At 48.3% G+C, this 19044-nt stretch overlaps 1 protein-coding gene across 1 annotated transcript in view; it reads right to left on the reverse strand.

Annotated features, from left to right (window-relative positions):
• The window catches only part of LOC144504112 (desmin-like), a 37270-nt gene that overhangs the window by 625 nt on the left and 17601 nt on the right, over nucleotides 1-19044 (reverse strand). Inside the window, exons 2-8 of the mRNA XM_078229289.1 lie at nucleotides 15372-15432; nucleotides 13832-13927; nucleotides 10859-11020; nucleotides 7972-8097; nucleotides 4642-4862; nucleotides 1972-2015; nucleotides 1728-1854 (exon numbers count right to left, since the gene is read on the reverse strand). Of these exons, the coding sequence (XP_078085415.1) occupies nucleotides 1728-1854; nucleotides 1972-2015; nucleotides 4642-4862; nucleotides 7972-8097; nucleotides 10859-11020; nucleotides 13832-13927; nucleotides 15372-15432 (837 nt within the window). The remainder of the gene's footprint in view (nucleotides 1-1727; nucleotides 1855-1971; nucleotides 2016-4641; nucleotides 4863-7971; nucleotides 8098-10858; nucleotides 11021-13831; nucleotides 13928-15371; nucleotides 15433-19044) is intronic.

Consider the following 19044-nt stretch of genomic DNA (forward strand, 5'->3'; position numbering starts at 1 on the left):
GTTTCAATAAGATCCCCTCTTAGCCGCCGCCTTTCCAGCGAAAACAATCCCAAATCCCTCAGCCTCTCCTCATAGGATCTCCCCTCCATACCAGGCAACATCCTGGTAAACCTCCTCTGCACCCTCTCCAAAGCCTCCACATCCTTCCTGTAATGTGGGGACCAGAACTGCACACAGTACTCCAAGTGCGGCCGCACCAGAGTTGTGTACAGTTGCAACATAACGCTACGACTCCTAAATTCAATCCCCCTACCAATAAACGCCAAGACACCATATGCCTTCTTAACAACCTTATCTACTTGATTCCCAACTTTCAGGGATCTATGCACACATACACCTAGATCCCTCTGCTCCTCCACACTATTCAAAGTCCTCCCGTTAGCCCTATACTCAACACATCTGTTATTCCTACCAAAGTGAATTACCTCACACTTCTCCGCATTAAACTCCATCCGCCACCTCTCGGCCCAACTTTGCAACCTGTCTAAGTCTTCCTGCAAACTACGACACCCTTCCTCACTGTCTACCACACCACCGACTTTGGTGTCATCAGCAAATTTGCTAATCCACCCAACTATACCCTCATCCAGATCATTAATAAATATTACAAACAGCAGTGGCCCCAAAACAGATCCCTGAGGTACACCACTTGTAACCGCATATCCCAGTAAGAAGTCTCACAACACCAGGTTAAAGTCCAACAGGTTTATTTGGCAGCACGAGCTTTCGGAGCGCTGCCCCTGACTCATCCGATGAAGGAGCAGCGCTCTGAAAGCTCCAAATAAACCTGTTGGACTTTAACCTGGTGTTGTGAGACTTACTGTGCCCACCCCAGTCCAACGCCGGCAACTCCACATCGTGTTTACATCCCACCCCAGAATCAGATAGCCATTGACGTAAAGCAGCCAATCAGGTTGAGTATCAACCTGCAACATCCTTCCAACACATGCTATTGGCCGACGGTAAGAGTGGGGAGATTCCTAGTCACCATGGGATGGAAGTCATGTCAGCGTGTTTACCCTCACTGTCTCCAGATCCAGATCCAGATCCACAGCAACTCAAGAGTCCCCAAGTAAACTACAACACTCCGCCACACATTACACTTCGAAAAGTACTTGGCTGGCTGTGAAGTGTTGGAAAAGTGTTGGAAACGGGCGGCACGGTAGCACAGTGGTTAGCACTGCTGCTTCACAGCTCCAGGGCCTGGGTTCGATTCCCGGCTTGGGTCACTGTCTGTGTGGAGTTTGCACATTCTCCTCGTGTCTGCGTGGGTTTCCTCCGGGTGCTCCGGTTTCCTCCCACAGTCCAAAGATGTGCGGGTTAGGTTGATTGGCTATGCTAAAATTGCCCCTTAGTGTCCTGGGATGCGTGGATTAGCGGGTAAAATATGTAGGGGTAGGGCCTGGGTGGGATTGTGGTCGGTGCAGACTCGATGGGCCGAATGGCCTCTTTCTGTACTGTAGGGTTTCTATGATTCTATGAAATCCTGAAGTTGTGACAGATGCTACATAGAAAATGCTTTTATTTTCCAAACAGCTGGATGGGCTGAATGGCCTCTTTCTGTATCATTGACTCTTCAATCTGAATAATCAGAGAATCCCGAATGGATAATGTGGGAGGAATGCAAGTCCTTTCTCTCATTCATGTGACCCATTCTCACCTCCCCCCCCCCACCCCCGCACCCCCCCACCCCCGCACCCTCCCCGCCCCCCCCCCCCGCCCCCCACCGTTGCCCCTCACTCTCTCGCTCTCTCTCTGCCGCTCTCACCTCTCCATCCCTTGTCTCGTAGGTCTTGATGGTCACCGACTTCTTGGTGTGTACCTCACCAACATGCGACTGCTCGGGACTGGTCTCTGGAATGAAGATATCGCAGAGTTACTCATGAACATCTGACTCACCGGGAGGTGGGGTTGCAGAGCTAGCACAACCTTGTGAATGAAATCCCTCGCATTGGAAGAAGTTTTACCTACCTCTGAAACTCAGACTGGAAAATGACTGGACCGGCAAAACAATTCTAGAGAAAAAATAATCAGAGAGTGTGGTTACTTGTCGGTCAAGTCTTTGAAGTCCTTGAGACAGAAGATGTTATATTTTCAGCTAGAGACATTTAGAATTAGATTTGCATGAACTGCTAAAGATGGATTCTTTATTAGCTCTTCCTGTCAGACTCCCTCTGCTGGTACATGTGTGTATTGTAACCTCAAGTGGACAAAATGTACAATGCAATTTTCAATACACTACATCAGGGTCAACAGTGAAATGCTGCTTTCATTCTGTAAGGATAGGGATCTTGAACAAGTATTTTGTTTTTTCATTGACCCGAACCCTCCAAACTCTTGTTGGGGATTTTTTAAGAGCAGAAGAATATCGCAGTTGACCTCAACCTTTCCTTTCAAAGCCTTCTTAAATCCAAAAAAACAAACCCATCTCTTGATGAAACATTAATCTAAGGCCCCGTTTGCCCACTGGGTTGGGGAACAAGATCTCATGGACACTATTTCAAAGAAGAATGGGATAAATATATCCCTAATATTTATCCTCCAATTAATAACACTGGGAAACAAATGATCAGGTCACTATCATGTTGCAGTTTGTGGAGCTTTCTGTGTACAAATTGGCTGCTGGGTTACCCATTTTACAATAATGACCACTATTAACCATTGAGTGCATCAGAACGGTGCTATATAAATGTACATGTTTCTTTGTTGGGTCAGTGTTGATGACCCAGTAGATTTCAAATCTCACTACAGAGATAGAACCATAGAAAATTACAGCTCAGAAAGAGGCCTTTTGGCCCTTCTTGTCTGTGCCGAACCATTTTTTGCCTAGTCCCACTGACCTGCATTTGGACCATATCCCTCCACACCCCTCTCATCCATGAACCCGTCCAAGTTTTTCTTAAATGTTAAAATGTTAAAGCATTTACCACTTTATCCAGCAGCTCATTCCACACTCCCACCACTCTCTGCGTGAAGAAGCCCCCCCTAATATTCCCTTTAAACTTTTCTCCTTTCACCCTTAACCCATGCACTCTGGTTTTTTTCTTCCCTAGCCTCAGTGGAAAAAGCCTGCTTGCATTCACTCTATCTATACCCATCAAAATCTTATACACCTCTATCAAATCTCCCCTCATTCTTCTACGCTTCAGGGAATAAAGTCCCAACCTATTCAATCTCTCTCTGTAACTCAGCTTCTCAAGTCCCGGCAACATCCTTGTGAACCTTCTCTGCACTCTTTCAATCTTATTTACATCCTTCCTGTAACTAGGTGACCAAAACTGTACACAATACTCCAAATTCGGCCTCACCAATGCCTTATATAACCTTACCATAACACTCCAACTTTTAGACTCGATACTCCGATTTATAAAGGCCAATGTTCAAAGGCACTCTTTACGACCCTATCCACCTGTGACGTCACTTTTAGGGAATTCTGTACCTGTATTCCCAGATCCCTCTGTTCAACTGCATTCTTCAGAGTCCTACCATTTACCCTGTACGTTCTACTTTGGTTTGTCTACCCTACAGTGTAGAAAGAGGCCATTCGGCCCATCGAGTCTGTGCCGACAACAATCCCACCCAGACCGTATTCCCGTCACCCCACATATTTACCCTGCTAGTCCCCCTGACACTAAGGGGAAATTTATCAAGGCCAATCAACCTAACCCGCACATCTTTGGATTGTGGGAGAAAACCGGAGCACCCGGAGGAAACCCACGCAGACACGGGGAGAACGTGCAAACTCCATACAAATGCAGACACACTGACATTCCCAGTGTAGTGTAATGTCAGAGGGTCAGCACTGAGGGAGTGCCGCACTGTCAGAGGGTCAGTGCTGAGGGAGTGCCGCACTGTCAGAGGGTCAGTACTGAGGGAGTGCCACACTGTCAGAGGGTCAGTACTGAGGGAGTGCCGCACTGTCAAAGGGTCAGTGCTGAGGGAGTGCCGCACTGTCAAAGGGTCAGTGCTGAGGGAGTGCCGCACTGTCAGAGGGTCAGTGCTGAGGGAGTGCCGCACTGTCAGAGGGTCAGTGCTGAGGGAATGCCGCACTTTCAGAGGGTCAGTGCTGAGGGAATGCCACACTGTCAGAGGGTCAGTACTGAGGGAGTGCCGCACTGTCAGAGGATCAGTACTGAGGGAGTGCCGCACTGTCAGAGGGTCAGTACTGAGGGAGTGCCGCACTGTCAGAGGTTCAGTACTGAGAGAGTGCCGCACTGTCAGAGGGTCAGTACTGAGGGAGTGCCGCACTGTCAGAGGCTCAGTACTGAGGGAGCGCCGCACTGTCAGAGGGTCAGTACTGAGGGAGCGCCGCACTGTCAGAGGGTCAGTACTGAGGGAGTGCCGCACTGTCAGAGGGTCAGTACTGAGGGAGCGCCGCACTGTCAGAGGCTCAGTACTGAGGGAGCGCCGCACTGTCAGAGGGTCAGTACTGAGGGAGTGCCGCGCTGTCAGAGGGTCAGTGCTGAGGGAGTGCCACACTGTCAGAGGATGGAGAAATGAGAATTTTCATCATGGTATAAGCATGCTAGATTTTGGCTATCGTTGTGAGGATGTGAAAGGTCAGACATGAGTCACGCACTTCCCCATCCCCCCACCCCAGTAGAGGGTACGGATGCACGGGCAATCGAATACGAGACGCACCTGCTTTCTTCACCCTCCAGCAGCTTCCTGTAGGTGGCGATCTCAACATCGAGCGCCATCTTGACATTGAGCAAGTCCTGGTACTCGCGCAGGTGTCGCGCCATCTCATCCTTCAGGTGGCGGATCTCCTCCTCCAGCCCTGCGATCGTGTCCGTGTAGCCCGCTGCCTCGCCCGCGAATCTCTCTTCCATTTCCCGCATCTGCCGCATCAGCGACTCATTCTGCCAAAGACAGGCGCATGGGTCAACACGGAGATGGCCAAGGCTGGATGTGAACTCAGAGAGAGAGGGTTACCCTGAATCTAACTCAGCCCACACTCTTCTATAAAGTCTATTTATTAATTAATGACAAGTAGGCTTACATTAACACTGCAATGAAGTTACTGTGAAATTCCCCTCGTCGCCAGACTCCAGCGCCTGTTCGGGTACACTGAGGGAGAATTTAGCTCGGCCGATGCACCCTAACCAGCACGTCTTTCAGACTGTGGGAGGAAACCGGAGCACCCGGAGGAAACCCACGCAGACACGGGGAGAACGTGCAAACTCCACACAGACAGTGACCCAAGCCGGGAATCGAACCCGGGTCCCTGGAGCTGTGAGCGGTGCTAACCATTGTACCATCATGTGCGGGATAAATAACTGGGTTTCAACAACACCACAGCCTTATTAAATATGCAAATTATTCACCAAATTGTTGTTAGAATGTAACTGATGATAACTTTGTATTGGATGTAATGTGACCAATGGGATCAAGATTTAAGGGTCGGCTGACCCAGTAAACCATGGAACCAATCACAGAGGGATGAAATAGTCAGCTGACCAGCTGACTCACTCTAAATAATGAACTATGTAGGATTGTGGGGAGCTTGGAGTGGCCCAGGGCGAGGTCCCAAGTTTGGAGTAATGATGTTTCTTTATTAAACCCTTCCTTTGATTTATAAGTGGGAGTAAGTTTTGTTGTATTTTCACTAGCTGCATTTTGAAGAGTTCCTTCTGAAGAAACAGCTGTTCTGGGGGGTGCTGCACCACGTGTTACAAATTACTGGGCAATTTGTGCTGTTTCACCATTAACCATTCTCGGCTCTCGGCCTTTTGGCTAAGATCAAGTGTAGTATGGATCGCCTGCACTTGGTTGAGGTCATTAGGTTACGCTGAGGCTTCATATGTTTCATATGAAGCAATTTTTTTAAAGCAGCATCTCGGCCTTTTGGCTAAGATGCAAATGAGCTCAAGTCTTGGAGGAGGATCCTCCCCCTTCTCCAATCAGCTTGACTCATGTAGATCAGGCCCAGGACAGGATGGTTTTGGTCTCCCGTCCTGTCTTGTCAGCCTGGATCTGAAATGTCTCAACTTGTTGAGACTCTGAATTGGATTTGATTTGATTGAATTGGAAAAGTATATTTAAAAAAAATTTTTTTTTAATTAACCTTTCTCGGCCTTTTGGCTAAGATCAAGTGTAGTATGGAGAGGATGCTGCACTTGGTTGAGGTCATTAGGTTACATTGAAGCTTCATATGTTTCATATGAAGCAATTTTTAAAAGCGGCATCTCGGCCTTTTGGCTAAGATGCAAATGAGCTCAAGTCTTGGAGGAGGAACCTCCCCCTTCTCCAATCAGCTTGGCTCATGTAGATCAGGCCCAGGACAGGGTGGTTTGGTCGCTCACCCTGTCTTGTCAGCCTGGATCTGAAATGTCTCAACTTGTTGAGACTCTGAATTGGATTTGATTTGATTGAATTGGAAAAGTATTTTTAAAAAATTAACCTCATCAAAAAACCATCTCGTGCTCAACCTGCCTGTGACTTTCACAAAGTCACTGCGTTAGTTACACAATAATCTCAACATGGAGAGTTAAATCTAATAGTTAAGTGAATTAAAGGATTAAGAAAGAAACAGAGAAGAAACTGAGAAGAAAAGTGGGTTCGAGGCAAATCAGGTCGAGAAAGAGAAATAAAGCGAGAGAAAGATAAATTGTATTAAGAGGGAGAAAAACTAAACAATTATTCCTCAAACAATTCACAACCTGAAGGAATGATACGGCCACACTTAAAGTTGTTCACTTTTTGGGCTGGAGAGGTGATTGAGCAGGTAATAGTGATCGCATTATTCCAAAGGTACTTCCTTACGTGAGGGAGTGCTGCACTGTCAGAGGGTCAGCACTTACGTAAGTACCTTTGGAAATCTGCCGTCCATACCTGGTCTGGCCTACATGTGACTCCAGAGCCACAGCAATGTGGTTGAATCTCAAATACTCTTGGGCAGCTAGAGATGGGCACTAAATGCTGGCCAGCCAGCGACGCCCATGGCCCACGAATGAATAAAAAAAAGACTGCACAGATGTCCAAGTTCCAAAGGAATTAGGAAATTAACCTTTTACATATACTCCATCTACATTTGATTACTATTGGTCATTATTGACCAAGGTCAGCGAGGTGTAGCCCTCTCACTCCCCCAGTCAGAAAGCAGTGACAGGGTTAAACATCTAATTCAGAGGGTACTGAAGGACGACCAGTTTTTGGATGAGACAAGGCCTCACCTGTCTGTTCAGGTAGACATAAAAGATCCCAAGGCACAATTTTGAAGAGGAACAGTTGAATTGCCCTTGGAGATCTGGCTAAAAGTTATCCTTGGTGACTAGGTGCCACGGTGGCACAATGGTTAGCACTGCTGCCTCACAGCGCCAGGGACCTAGGTTCGATTCCCGGCTTGGGTCACTGTCAGTGTGGAGTCTGCACTTTCTCACCGTGTCTGCGTGGGTTTCCTCCGGGTGCTCCGGTTTCCTCCCACAGTCTGAAAGACGTGCTGGTTAGGTGCAGTGACCGTGCTAAATTCTCCCTCAGTGTACCCAAACAGGCGCCAGAGTGTGGTGGCTAGGAGATTTTCATAGTAACTTCATTGCAGTGTTAATGTAAGCCGACTTGTGACACTAGTAAATGAACTTTTATATTTATCTTTCAATCCATAAGACATAGGAGCAGAATTAGGCCACTCGGCCCATCGAGTCTGCTCCGCCATTCAGTCATGGCTGATATTTGTCTCATCCCCATTCTCCTGCCTTTTCCCCATAACCCCTGATCCCCTTATTAATCAAGAACCTATCTTGATCAACATCAACATCACTAAAACAGAATATCAGGTCCTTTTCATACTGCTGTGTGTGGGATCCTGCTGTGCGCATATCTATAGCCGTGTTTCCGATATTACAACAATGACTCCACATTTTCTTAAAAAAGGGGGAAGTGCTTTGTGACATCCTGAGGTTGTGCAAGGTGCTATAGAAATGCAAGATCTTCCCTTTACAATTACAGATGGAGAACTCTTCAAACACTCACAGATCCTTTGAGGGCATCAATCTCGCAGGTGTAGCTCTGAACCTGGTGTCGGTACTCCATCACATCCTGTTTGGCCTGCCTCAGGGCATCGTTGTTTTTGGCTGAACTCTGATTCAGATCAGAGACCTGGAGAGAGGAAGCAAAACGCACTCGGTTCAGGGGTCGTTCCATGACCTCGAGTCCCACTTTTAAAGTAACGTACATTGTCTGTACCTGTAAAGACTTGATTACCTGTAACGACTCGCATTCCAACCATTATCTTGTAATGGAGCCTGTGTCTGTATAGGCCCTGTTCGTGAACCCACCTCCCCACTCACCTGATGAAGGAGCAGCGCTCCGAAAGCTCGTGCCACCAAATAAACCCATTGGACTTTAACCCGGTGTTGTGAGACTTCTCACTGTGCCCACCCCAGACCAACACCAGCATCTCCACGTCTTTAAGTACTGTCATTGGACGTTTATGTTCCTGCTAATTATAAGGGAAATTGTATATAAGTTGTATAAAACACCGGTGAGGCCACAACTGGAGTATTGTGTGCAGTTCTGGTCGCCACATTACAGGAAGGAGGTAATTGCTCTGGGGAGAGTGCAGAGGAGGTTTACAGGAATATTGCCTGGGCTGGAAAATTATAGCTACGAGGAGAGATTGGGTAGGTTGGGGTTATATAATTTCCTTGGAACAAAGAAGGCTGAGGGATGACTTAGAGTCGTAGAGGTTTACAGCATGGAAACGGGCCCTTCGGCCCAACTTGTCCATGCCGCCCTTTTTTTTTTAAACCTCTAAGCTAGTCCCAATTGCCTGCATTTGGCCCATATCCCTCTGCAGCCACCTTACCCATTACCCCTCCATACCCATCTTACCTTACTTGATAGAGGTGTACAAAATGATGAGGGGATGAAATAGAGTGGACAGGATAACATTGTTTCCCTTGGTGGAGAGTTCTAGAACCAGGGTACGTGTATTCAAGACAGGTGGCAGGAGGTGCAGAGGGGACATGAGGAAGAACTGTTTTTACACCGAGGGTGGTGGGTGTCTGGAATTCACTGCCCGAGTTGGTGGTGGAGGCAGAGACCCTAAACTCTTCTAAAAGCACTTAGATCTGCACCTTAAATGTTGTAAGCTACAGGGCTATGGGCCGGGTGCAGGAAGGTGGGATTAGAAAGAGCACCTGGATGTTCTTGCTCTCTCTCTCTCGAGTGCAGCGAAGGTTTACCAGGCTGATTCCGGGGATGGCGGGACTGATGTACGAGGAGAGATTGACTCGGTTAGGATTGTTTTCGCTGGAGTTCAGATGAATGAGGGGGGATCTCATAGAAACTTATAAAATTCTAGCAGGACTGGACAGGGTAGATGCTGGGAGGATGTTCCCGATGGTGGCGGGAGTCCAGAACCAGGGGTCACAGTCTGAGGATTCGGGGTGGACCATTTAGGATAGAGATGAGGAGACATTTCTTCACCCAAAGAGTGGTGAGCCTGTGGAATTCATTACCACAGGAAGTAGTTGATGCCAAAATATTGAATGTATTCAAAAGGCGGCTGGATATAGCAATTGGGGCGAATGGGATCAAAGGTTATGGGGAGAAAACAGGATTAGGCTATTGAGTTGGATGATCAGCCTTGATGGTGATGAATGGAGGAATAGCTTTGAAGGGTCAAATAGCCTCCTCCTGCCCTTATTTTCTGTTTTTATATCCTCAGGCTGGCATGGACAAGATGGGCCGAATGCCCTCCTTCTGTGCTGTAAGTGTGGGGTTCAGTCATGGAGTACATCCAAGACTGAGATCGATAGATTTCTACATCTTTAAAACATCAAGGGATATGAGATAGTGCAGGAGAAGATCAGCCATGATCTCATTGAATGGTGGGTGGATCCTACATGGGGTCATGGGGGTAGACAGCGGTGTGGTGGAATGTCACTGTATCAGTAATCCAGAGATCCCGGCTAATGTCCAGGGGACACGGGTTCAATTCCCACCACGGCAGCCGGAGGAATTTAAATTCAACGAATAAAATCTGGAATTGAAAATTAATCTTGACCCTGGTGACGGTGAAACCATTGTCGATGGTTGTAAAAGACCACCTGGTTCACGCATCTTCCTTCCAGAGGGAAATCGGCCATCCTTACCCGGTGTGGTCTGATTGGCTGTTTTGATCCAAGTAAAGGATCCAATTGAAACACCTGCTGACGGCTTTGGCAGCGGATTGGGGGAAATGACAAAATCCAAATCCAGTTGACCATTTTTAACGATATTGGAGAATTTTGTAGTGCTGAGTGAGGCACAGCTACTGAGACCATGAGGAAATGCAACGATCAAACAACGTCAGGAAGCCTGGACCCTCAGATTAAATCCAATTCTCAAAGTAATTTTCATAGAATCCCTACAGTGCAGAAGGAGGCCATTCGGCCCATCGAGCCTGCACTGACCACAATCCCAACCAGGCCCTAGTCCCGTAACCCCATTCTTTATCCTGTTAGTCCCCCTGACACTAAGGGTCAATTTAGCATGGCCAATCAACCTAACCCGCACAGCTTCGGACTGTGGTTCGAAACCAGAGCACCCGGAGGAAACCCACGCAGACACGGGGAGAACGTGCAAACTCCACACAGACAGTGACCCGAGATTGAACCCGGGTCCCTGGCGCTGTGAAGCAGCAGTGCTAACCACTGTGCCACCGTGCTGCACATATTGTCAAACAGGAGGTCACTGGCTTCAATCCCATCACCTCCCCTATGGCAGGCGGATGCGATGATATTTGAGCTAGTTCCCCGTTCCATGTGATCAATTGTTAAACCTCCATCCCCATCCCTCACACAACCGCTCCCAACAGCCCCCCCCAAAACCCAGCGCTGAAACCGTGTAACGGAGAGAGCCGCCCACCACGAACCTTTGACTTGTACCATTCCTCGGCCTCCTGGACGTTCTTGGCTGAGATGCACTCGTACTGTGCACGGATATCGCGCAGAGCGGCCGTGAGGTCAGGTTTGGATAGGTCCATTTCAACCTGGACATGCTGTTCCTGCAGCTGAGCCTGAAGCTCCCGTAGCTCCTTCAGAGGAAGAAGGACAGAACGAGACAATGAGAAAGAATCATTTGATTTTGATTTGATTTATTATTGTCACATGTATTAACATACAGTGAAAAGTATTGTTTCCTGCGCGCTATACAGACAAAGCATACCGTTCATAGAGAAGTAAAGGAGAGAGTGCAGAATGTAGTGTTACAGTCATAGCTAGGGTGTAGAGAAAGATCAACTTAATGCAAGGTAGGTCCATTCAAAAGTCTGACAGCAGCAGGGAAGAAGCTGTTCTTGAGTCGGTTGGTACGTGACCTCAGACTTTGTATCTTTTTCCCGACAGAAGAAGGTGGGAGAGAGAATGTCCGGGGCGCGTGGGGTCCTTAATTATGCCGGCTGCTTTTCCGAGGCAGCAGGAAGTGTAGACAGAGTCAATGGATGGGAGGTTGGTTGCGGTTCTCCCGTGGCATTGCTCAGTTCAAGTGCAGCTTTACAAGGGAAGCAGTACTTCAGCCGCTTCCCATTAACAAAGAATTCCCAAGTGTACGTAAACATTTTAAGTTGCCACAGTAGAACTGGTCTAATGGGGCATTGGGTGATCACAGAATCCCGACAGTGCAGAAGGAGGCCATTTGGCCCATCGAGTCTGCCCCGACAACAATCCCACTCCAGGCCCTACCTCTGGAACCTCACGGATTTACCTCGCTAATCCCTCCAACCCACATATCTTGGGACACTAAGAGGCAATTGAGCATGACCAAACTGCCTAACCGGCACATCTTTGGAGTGTGGGAGGAAACCTGAGCACCCAGAGGAAACCCACGCAGACACGGGGAGAACATGCAAACTCCACAAGGCCAGAATCGAACCCGGGTCCCTGGCGCTGTGAGGCAGCAGTGCCACTGTGCCACCATGGGGCACATTCCTGTCTCTTGAGCCAGAAGCTCCGGGTTCAAATCCCAGCTCAGGACTTGACGGCCAAGGAAGGTGCGCTCAAAACACTCTCAAACAGACTGAGTGTCAACCTGCAAAATCCTTCCAACATACACCAATAGTAAGAGTGGGAGAGATTCCTGGTCAGCCATGCTTAGTGTGGAGTCGCAACCCGCCATAGTTAGCTATAAGCCCCTGGCGACAGACTGGCGACCTGTTCCAGGAGTTACTAGCTATGGAAAGAGATGAAAGTCTACCTTAGTGCGCCACTAGGTGCGGGAAGAGAATTGGAACGGTGAGAATGTAATATTGTAGCGTTTGTAATTCATAGAGAATAAAACAGAGGCAATGAAAGATGTGAATCTGCTGATATGCACCCACGTATACTGGCACTCAGATACAATTCCCTGTGTTTATGATGCAATATTCCCCCAAAATGTCCTGATATTCCTCATTCTGTTTATGCGACAGCTCTACAGATTGGTACATTTACATGATTATTCCAAAACTGCGAACCAGGAAATAATATCAAAGAGCGCAATTTTGTCTCATTCACTCTGGGGATGATTGATTGTGTAAATTGTGTATAAAATTATCCAGTCACTGTTGCAGGAACACACAACGTTACATTGTGAGTTGTATTACACATTACAAAGTGTATTTCTTCCAGTACGTATCCTGTGGAAAGTATCGAGTGAGAATGTTCTATCAGTGTCATAACATTTCCCTTCTGCATGTAAAATTAATCTGTAATTATAAATGCAGAATTTTTATTCACAGTCTCTCTGTCAGCCTTCTGCACCTGCTGGTTCATAGGTCAGCCTTTTGTCTGTTTCTGTAGCTAATTATTCGTGAAACAGGTGGCCCGAGGCTTATAGCTTGAGGGGCATAACACCACATCAAGTACAGCCACATTCCCACACACACAAATTGGAGGGGCAATTTGCCATGGCCAATCCACCTAGCCTGCACATCTTTGGAGTGTGGGAGGAAACTGGAGCGCCTGGAGTACACCCACGCAGACATGGGGAGAACGTGCAAACTCCACGCAGACAGTGACCCGAGGCCGGAATTGAACCCGGGTCCCTGGCGCTGTGAGGCAGCAGTGCTAACCACTGTGCCACACTTTTACAAAAGTTAATTTTAAGGTTGAATGTTCACTGAGGACTCCTCCAAGGACCCCACGCACCCCGGACATTCTCTCTTCCACCTACTTCCATCAGGAAAAAGATACAGAAGTCTGAGGTTACGTACCAACCGACTCAAGAACAGCTTCTTCCCTGCTACCATCAGACTTTTGAATGGACCTACCTCACACTAAGTTGATCTTTCTCTACACCCCAGCTATGACTGTAACAGTGGGTGGCACGGTAGCACAGTGGTTAGCACTGCTGCTTCACAGCTCCAGGGACCTGGGTTCGAATCCCGGCTCGGGTCACTGTCTGTGTGGAGTTTGCACATTCTCCTCGTGTCTGCGTGGGTTTCCTCCGGGTGCTCCGGTTTCCTCCCACAGTCCAAAGATGTGTGGGTTAGGTGGATTGGCCATGCTAAAAAATTGCCCCTTAGTGTCCTGGGATGCGTGGATTAGCGGGTAAAATACGTAGGGATATGGGGGTAGGGCCTGGGTGGGATTGTGGTCGGTGCAGACCCGATGGGCCGAATGGCCTCTTTCTGTACTGTAGGGTTTCTATGATGACTACATTCTGCACTGTCTCCTTTCCTTCTCTATGAACGGTATGCTTTGTCTGTATAGCGCGCAAGAAACAATACTTTTCACTGTATGCTAATACATGTGACAATAATAAATCAAATCGAATCATACTTTTGCACAGCCCTGGAAAGTTTCCCAGTCCTGTGGAATTGGAGAACGGGGGGAGGTTTGAAGAATGAAGGAATTGGTTCGCCACTCACCTCCTCGTGGACCTTTTTGAGGAATGCAATCTCCTCCTGCAGGGCCTCGATCCTGCGCTCCAGATCGAGTCGGGCCAGTGTGGCCGCGTCCACATCCTGGAAATGGAAAAGACGGATTGTTCCAGCACTCGGTAAGGTGATTCCTACTGCCAGCTGTCTGCAAAGCTCCTAAAAATAACACCGGCTGAGGGGGGGATCTTTAAATAAAGATCGTCCAAAGGGGAAATATTGATTGACTTTGCCAACTTGGGCGTAACTTCCTCCTGCAATTCTGGAATTATAGGCTGCTGGGACGGCTGCTTCATTGCTTTATCCTCACCAGACTATGTGATTGGCAGCAAAACCCTTCTTTCACTTCCGTTTTCCCCCCAGAACTTTGTCAAGAAGATGCCTCAGCACCACCCCCTGCAGGACAATAAATGTTGTCAGCCAGACCAGCACGGTGGCACAGTGGTTAGCACTGATGCTTCACAGCTCCAGGGACCCGGGTTCGATTCCCGGCTTGGGTCACTGCCTGTGTGGAGTTTGCACATTCTCCTCGTGTCTGCGTGGGTTTCCTCCGGGTGCTCTGGTTTCCTCCCACAGTCCAAAGATGTGCGGGTTAGGTTGATTGGCCATGTTAAAATTGCCCCTTAGTGTCCCGTGATGCGTAGGTTAGAGGGATTAGTGGGTAAATATGTAGGGATATGGGGGTAGGGTCTGGGTGGGATTGTGGTCGGTGCAGACTCGATGGGCCAAATGGCCTCTTTCTGCACTGTAGGGTTTCTATGATTCTATGAGGCCCACAACCCGAGAGGGAATTTAAAAAAAAAAAATCCATGCTCTAATTCACCAGCGATCCAGGAATTCACACCAATGGTTTCGCAAAATGTGTTCATTGTTCCTTCATCACCGCTGGTTCAACATCCTCTCTAACATCACCACCTCACTCCACATGGAAGCGGTTCAGAGAGACAGCTCACCACCGCCTTCTCACGGGGCAATTAGGGATGGGCAATAAATGCTGGCCTTGCCCGTGATGCCCCAGATGGGATTTTAGAGAAGCCACACTGTGTTGTTAGTAACGGGAGCCAGGATCTCAGGGTCAGGCTTTCTGGTCAAACACCCTCAGTGTACTCAGGATATAAAACAATGCTCTCCCTCTCAGACTCTGGGTAGTACAGACTCACAGTTACAGGAGGAACAGCAGAGAGTGGGGAGGGAGGGTCTCCTATCATTGGACGCTCTCTGCCTTTCCATCAACTTACATAACCTGAGTGATGCTGCCAACTCTGGTGGAGGTTTCATCACATCCCACCTCCATCGGTACCGCCCCCACACTCTTGCTATTGGTCACCCAATCCTGGCAGCCCCTCCCCCCACCCATCACAGCCAATCGGAAAGAGCACAGACTCTTCCTTACTTGATTGGATGTTTCTTAGCCTTCCCTCATTTCTAAACCTTTTAACAACCAATACATTAAAGCGGAGGAAGAAAATTTAAAAAGGAACATTTTTTAATGCCCCCATTGATGTTTATCCTGGGAACAGGATGGACTTACGTGCCGGAACGCAGATAGATTATTCTCAGCTTCCTCCTTCAGTTGGATCTCATCGTGTAATCTGCGGATAGAAACACAGCATCTCAGTCTGAGTCTCTGCTTCAGATACATAGAATCATAGAATCCCTACAGTGCAGAAGGAGGCCATTCGGCCCATCGAGTCTACACCGACCACAATCCCACCCAGGCCCTACCCCCACATATTTTACCCGCCAATCCACGCATCTCAGGACTCTAAGGGACAATTTTTAACCTGGCCAATCAACCTAACCCGCACATCTTTGGACTGTGGGAGGAAACCGGAGCACCCGGAGGAAACCCACGCAGACACGAGGAGAATGTGCAAACTCCACACAGACAGTGACCCGAGCCGGGAATCGAACCTGGGACCCTGGAGCTGTGAAGCAGCAGTGCTAACCACTGTGCTACCGTGCTGCCCCATACTGACCATTCAGATTCTCTCTGATCCCCCTCCATTTCTCATCATATGGCTCGAGGGATGGTCATTGGAGTCTGAGACCCCACACACCCCTCAGCACATTAAAATGCACGTGCATTGCTTCCTTCTCAAGTCGCACTCAGCCTTAATCTGCAGCTTGCCCTATAGGCCTCATTCTAACCTTTAATTGTCATGGGTCTCATCCCAGGCCTTGTTAGGCCTCACCAGGTGTACTAGGCAGCCCTGTCCGAGGCATCAGCCTGCTATAGGCCTCAACCTATGCCAAAGCAGGTCCTGCTTGTGCTTGGCGTCAGCCGAGCGCGGTTATTTTTGATGATTGACGATTCCAACTTGGTCCTAACTTCCTCTTGCAATTCTGGAATGGAATCTGCTTTCAGGTCCTTCCAACTGTCCTTGAAGCTGATCCGAATTTAACTCTTGTTTCCAGCTGCTCCCACAGTAAATCTCCTGCTCTTGTCTCGCACGTCTGCAGATTCTGGCTCAGATTTGTCTTTCTAACTATAGGCCCAATGTGTGCGACCCTCTGTTCAAGGTCTGCTCAGGTTGTCAGCCATGGTTCAGAGGGCGCACGCGCACTCGCACCTCAAAATCAGAAGTTCATAGTTCGGATCCCACCAGAGACTTTGATCACAACAGTGACAATACTGAGGGAGTGCTGCAGTGTCAGAGATGCCAACGAGGGGTATGGTAGCAGGGTGCAGCACGGTGGAAAGAACTCCGTTTGGGACAACACGGTGGCACAGTGGGTGGGGTGGCACAGTGGGTGGGGTGGCACAGTGGTTAACACTACTGCCTCACAGCGCCAGGGGCCTGGGTTCGATTCCAGCCTTGGGTCACTGTCAGTGTGGAGTCTGCACGTTCTCCCCGTATCTGTGTGGGTTTTCTCCAGGTGCTCCAGTTTCCTCCCACACTCCAATGATATGCAGGTTGGGTGGATTGGCCATGCTAAATTGCTCCTTAATGTCCCAAGATGTATAGGTTAGCGGGATTAGCCATGGAAGATGTGTAATGGATACGATGTGCTGTCAGGGATTCAGTGCAGACTCGATGGGCCGAGTGGCCTGTTCTGTAATGTAGGGATTCTAAGTTACTTCTGCTGCTATGTTTCTCCCAGAAGGGACAATAAACTGAGACCCTGTCTGCCCTCTCAGGCTGTGTGGCACAACTTCAAACGGGTTCTCCCTGGTGAACTGGCCTGGAACCCTCGGTCAAACCACTAAAACAGATCAGCTGGACATTTAGTTCACTGTTTAGCTGCTGTGCTTCCTACAGAGACTTGAAAAATACTTCACACAGAGCCACGAGCAGCAGTGAGGTTCATGAGCGGTTACACTGTTTACATGTCGCGGGATAATCATTGACCTGGAGAGAACTTTTCCCTGCTCTTCTTCACAGCAGAGGTCATGGAATCACCTTGAGAATACAGACAGGGGAGCGCATTACTGCACGACCGAGGCACTAGACTTTGTCATGGAACATGAGCCCAGCACAAATGTCTAACTCCGAGGCGATATTGGTATCAAGGAGCAGATCCTGCCACTTAAACAGGGGAGGAGATGATATAAACAAGAAGCTAGCACACAGAAAAAGGTGCTATGCTCGTGAAAAATATCCTCTGCTGGCTTTTTAAAAGAGCTATCCAATTATTTTAATTTGATTTATTATTGTCACATGTATTGGGATACAGTGAAAAGTATTGTTTCTTGCGCGCTATACAGACAAAGCATACCGTTCATAGAGAAGGAAAGGAGAGAGCTCCAATTAGCTCCAATTAAAACTATCCAAAGGCAAGGGTGAGATGTTCTTTTGGAGAGTCGGTGAAGACTCGATGGGCTGAATAGCCTCCTTCTGCACTGTGGGGATTCTATGGTGCTGTCTTCCCCACTACTGAGGTCAGGTGAACTGATCTGTAAACCTCCCTTTTTAAATAATGGGGTTTACATTTGCTACTCTAGAATCTGTATGAACTGCGCCAGAGTCTATAGAATTTTGGAAGACAACCACAAATGCATCCATTATACCCAGGGCCACTTCCTTCCTTTCCAAGGCTATGGGCCAAGTGCTGGTAAATGGGATCAGATGGGAGATCAGGTGTTTCCCACGTATCAGTGCAGACCCAATGGGCCGAAGGGCCTCTTCTGCACTGAATGATTCTATGATGCAATGATTCTATGAATTATTCCCACTCCCCCCTGCTCTTTCCCTTTGCCTCCGCCAATTCTTCCCCTTATTCAATTCCCTTTTGAAAGCTCTTACTGAATCTGCTTCCTTTTCAGGCAATGCCTTCCAGATCAGAGCAACCCACTGAGTAAAATATCATTCACCACATCGCGTATCGGCTTCCTTTATCAATGACCTTCGGTCTGTGTCTCTCTGGTTCCTGACCCTACTGCCTCTGGAAACAGTTCCTCCCTATCTACTCTATCAAAACCCCGGCACGGTAGCACAGTGGTTAGCACTGCTGCTTCACAGCTCCAGGGTCCCGGGTTCGATTCCTGGCTCGGGTCACTGTCTGTGTGGAGTTTGCACATTCTCCTCGTGTCTGCGTGGGTTTCCTCCGGGTGCTCCGGTTTCCTCCCACAGTCCAAAGATGTGCAGGTTAGGTTGATTGGCCAGGTTAAAAATTGCCCCTTAGAGTCCTGGGATGCGTAGGTTAGAGGGATTAGCGGGTAAATATGTGGGGTGGGATTGTGGTCGGTGCAAACTCGATGGGCCGAATGGCCTCCTTCTGCACTGTAGGGTTTCTATGATTCTATGATCCCTCATAAAGCCTCTAATAAATCAACCCTTAACCTTCTCTGCTCCAAGGAGAACAATTTCACCTTGCCTCGTGTCTTGGAGAACCTCACAACATTTAAGATAAGCACTTGAAACACTAGTATAGAAGGCTACGGACCAAGTGCTGGGAATAGGATTAGAGTGGATAGGCTCAGACACAATGGGCCAAAGGACCTTTTTCTGTGCTGGAAAACTCTCTATGACTCATCTCCGATACTATATTGTAAATTTCCTGCGCACTCTCTCTAAGGCCGTGACATCCTTCTGAAAGTGTGTGGCCCTGAAGGAGAGAAAGTCTGTACAGAACCGGAAGAAATAGCAGAGGTGCTTAATGAATATTTTACCTCGGTATTCACGGTGGAAAAAGACCTGGGAGATTGTACTGCAGGATTGAGGCGGACTGAGAAGATTGAGTATGTGGACATTAAGAAAGAG

This window comes from Mustelus asterias, chromosome 14 (genome assembly GCF_964213995.1).
Source record: "Mustelus asterias chromosome 14, sMusAst1.hap1.1, whole genome shotgun sequence".
NCBI lineage: Eukaryota > Metazoa > Chordata > Chondrichthyes > Carcharhiniformes > Triakidae > Mustelus > Mustelus asterias.